We start from the raw sequence: 2,690 nt of genomic DNA, 5'->3' as shown, positions 1-2,690 counted from the left end.
CCTACATTGTTAATTCATACACTTAAGCATAATTCCTAAATGTGTTTTATTTACAGAACAACTTGAAATTGGATAAAACATTTCAGTCGTTTTGCAAATTTTTATCATGATGAACAAATCTCCCTCGGACATTTAGCTTGTTAACCATCAATTCATCATCCCTGAGGAACACTGAGGACAAACAGCAAGATGTACATTAAGGACAGGCAAGGTCGGTCACCTGCGGGCAGTGTGAAGGTCACCAGGTCAGAGAGGAAGTAACAGTTGAAGTCTCCTTTACGTTGGTGCAGAGAGGCAGCGATCTCCTGCGGATCTGTTCTGTCAGCTCACCACACACCATGGCAGGGATACACTTAGCTGCCTGCTGGGACACCTGCACGGGGATAGAGGGAGGACAGACTCATTATGACAAGACGGCTTTTCATTTCAGTCATTTCAGTTGCTGTAGTAGCTGAAGTGTATAGTGTTGAGTCATTACTCAAAGCCAGTGGCATGTCGTTAGTAAAGATTAAAAAGGGTAAGGGGCCTAGACAGCTGCCCTGGGGAATTCCTGATTCTACCTGGACTTTGTTGCGAGGCTTCCATTAAAGAACACTTCCACTGTACACACACTTTCACAAGGGTTTCGTGTTGTAGATATGTGGTAGTAGAGTAGGGGCTTGAGGGCACACACTTAATCCATTTTGAAATATGGTGTGAATGTATTGTAATGTTTTTAAAATTGTATAACTGCATTAATTTTGCTACACCCCAGGGTGAGTAGCTGCTGCTTTTGGCAGGAACTAATGGGGATCCATAATAAACCCCAGGAAGAGTAGCTACTGCCTTGGCAGGAACTAATGGGGATCCATAATAAACCCCAGGAAGAGTAGCTGCTGCCTTGGCAGGAACTAATGGGGATCCATAATAAATACAAACCAAAATGTTTCTCATATTCTATGCTAGTTGTACCCATGCTAGCATCTTTAGACCTCCCCTTTCTTAATTTCTAACAGATATTTTCATCTGTCACATGAAACTGCTCACACATGCGGTACGCTTTAGAGAACAATGTTTCCCTGCTAATTGCAAATTTAGAAGATTCGCTCATACAGCCACGTGCATATTGTTGAGCTTATAATATGAATAAATAAAACTCAATCAACATTTTAAGCTAAACGATCTGATATGTTGCATCAGCCTCATTGCTTTAAAACAATATATATAAGAGTACTTGGATTAGCAAAAAAAATAATACATCTGTCCTACTTGCAAAAAAAATGTTAAATGTGACTTACGTTGGATTTCAAGATGTCTGATTCGGGAAGCGAATGAGTACAGTTGCTTGCTTATATGTGAATTACAGTTGTGATAAGTCTGACCATAAGTCAGATGCCATTTTGTTTTTTTCACTTCTGGATTCTTTGTCTCCCTGACTTCTAATCACTTTACGTTCGAGCCATTCCGATAATTGGTACTGTTCCAAATAGCTAGTCGATCCATGTGAGGGACAAAATTGATTCGAATCTGGACATTCACCCGAACTCTTATGTATTTCAAAAAAACAAATGTAACTTTACCTCAGTGAGAAGGATAGCCAACATGTCTTGTCTCTGGAAGCGGATGGCCAGGTGAACTAGCGTAAAGCCGTCGTTGAAGGCAGTGGCGCGGTTCAGGAGGCGGACCTCGTCTGAAGTCAGCTGACGGGCGATGTCACCGCCGGTCGACTTGTAGGCCTCGACAGCAGCCATGTTCCCCTCCACCACACCTGCAACACACACATTTTTTTGTTTTTACCATTTAGGCAACATTTTTTTAAATCATAAGCAGACACCTAGGCTACATTTAGACAGAATTCTGATTTAAAAAATATATATATACAGTGGGGAAAAAACACATTTTCTTTGCAAATAAATTCATTAAAAATCCTACAATGTGATTTTCTGGAGAGAAAAAAATGCTCATTTTGTCTGTCATAGTTGAAGTGTACCTATGATGAAAATTACAGGCCTCTCTCATCTTTTTAAGTGGGAGAACTTGCACAATTGGTGGCTGACTAAATACTTTTTTTGCCCCACTGTATGTTTTGCTTTGAAAAGAGCTGACGTGATTGGTCAAAAGGAGATCAGAATTGGGCTGCCTGTCTAAAGGTAGCCAGATAGACAGAGACAGGGAGGGAGGGAGGAACTCATTACTGGGGATGACCCGGAACACGTTATATTAAATTGAAACTTTATTTGTCTCTGAGGAGAAATTGATTGTACAGCCAGGAGAAGGCTACACAAAACAACAAATAGTACTACAGTTTACACGTTTAAAACAACAAATAGTACTAAAGTTTACATGTTTAAAACAACAAATAGTACTACAGTTTACACGTTTAAAACAACATTTACATTACATTTTACATTTAAGTCATTTAGCAGACGCTCTTATCCAGAGCGACTTACAAATTGGTGAATTCACCTTCTGACATCAGTGGAACAGCCACTTTACAATAGTGCATCTAAATCATTTAGGGGGGGGGGGGGGTGAGAAGGATTGCTAGTACAACAAATAGTACTACAGTTTACATGTTTAAAACAACAAATAGTACTACAGTTTACACGTTTAAAACAACAAATAGTACTACAGTTTACACGTTTAAAACAACAAATAGTACTACAGTTTACATGTTTAAAACAACAAATAGTACTACAGTTTACACGTTT

At 39.4% G+C, this 2,690-nt stretch overlaps 1 protein-coding gene across 1 annotated transcript in view; it reads right to left on the bottom strand.

The window, feature by feature from the left end:
* The window catches only part of LOC135533193 (ubiquitin thioesterase ZRANB1-like), a gene marked incomplete at its 5' end in the record, with an annotated part of 39,450 nt that extends 37,699 nt beyond the window's left edge, over positions 1-1,751 (bottom strand). The window contains 3 exon segments of the mRNA XM_064960589.1: positions 221-307; positions 310-373; positions 1,560-1,751. Of these exon segments, the coding sequence (XP_064816661.1) occupies positions 221-307; positions 310-373; positions 1,560-1,751 (343 nt within the window).
* Positions 1,752-2,690: the final 939 nt, after the last annotated feature.

Source organism: Oncorhynchus masou, unplaced genomic scaffold (genome assembly GCF_036934945.1).
Source record: "Oncorhynchus masou masou isolate Uvic2021 unplaced genomic scaffold, UVic_Omas_1.1 unplaced_scaffold_2281, whole genome shotgun sequence".
NCBI classification, from domain to species: Eukaryota; Metazoa; Chordata; class Actinopteri; order Salmoniformes; family Salmonidae; genus Oncorhynchus; species Oncorhynchus masou.
This window is presented reverse-complemented; position numbering and strand designations above follow the sequence as displayed.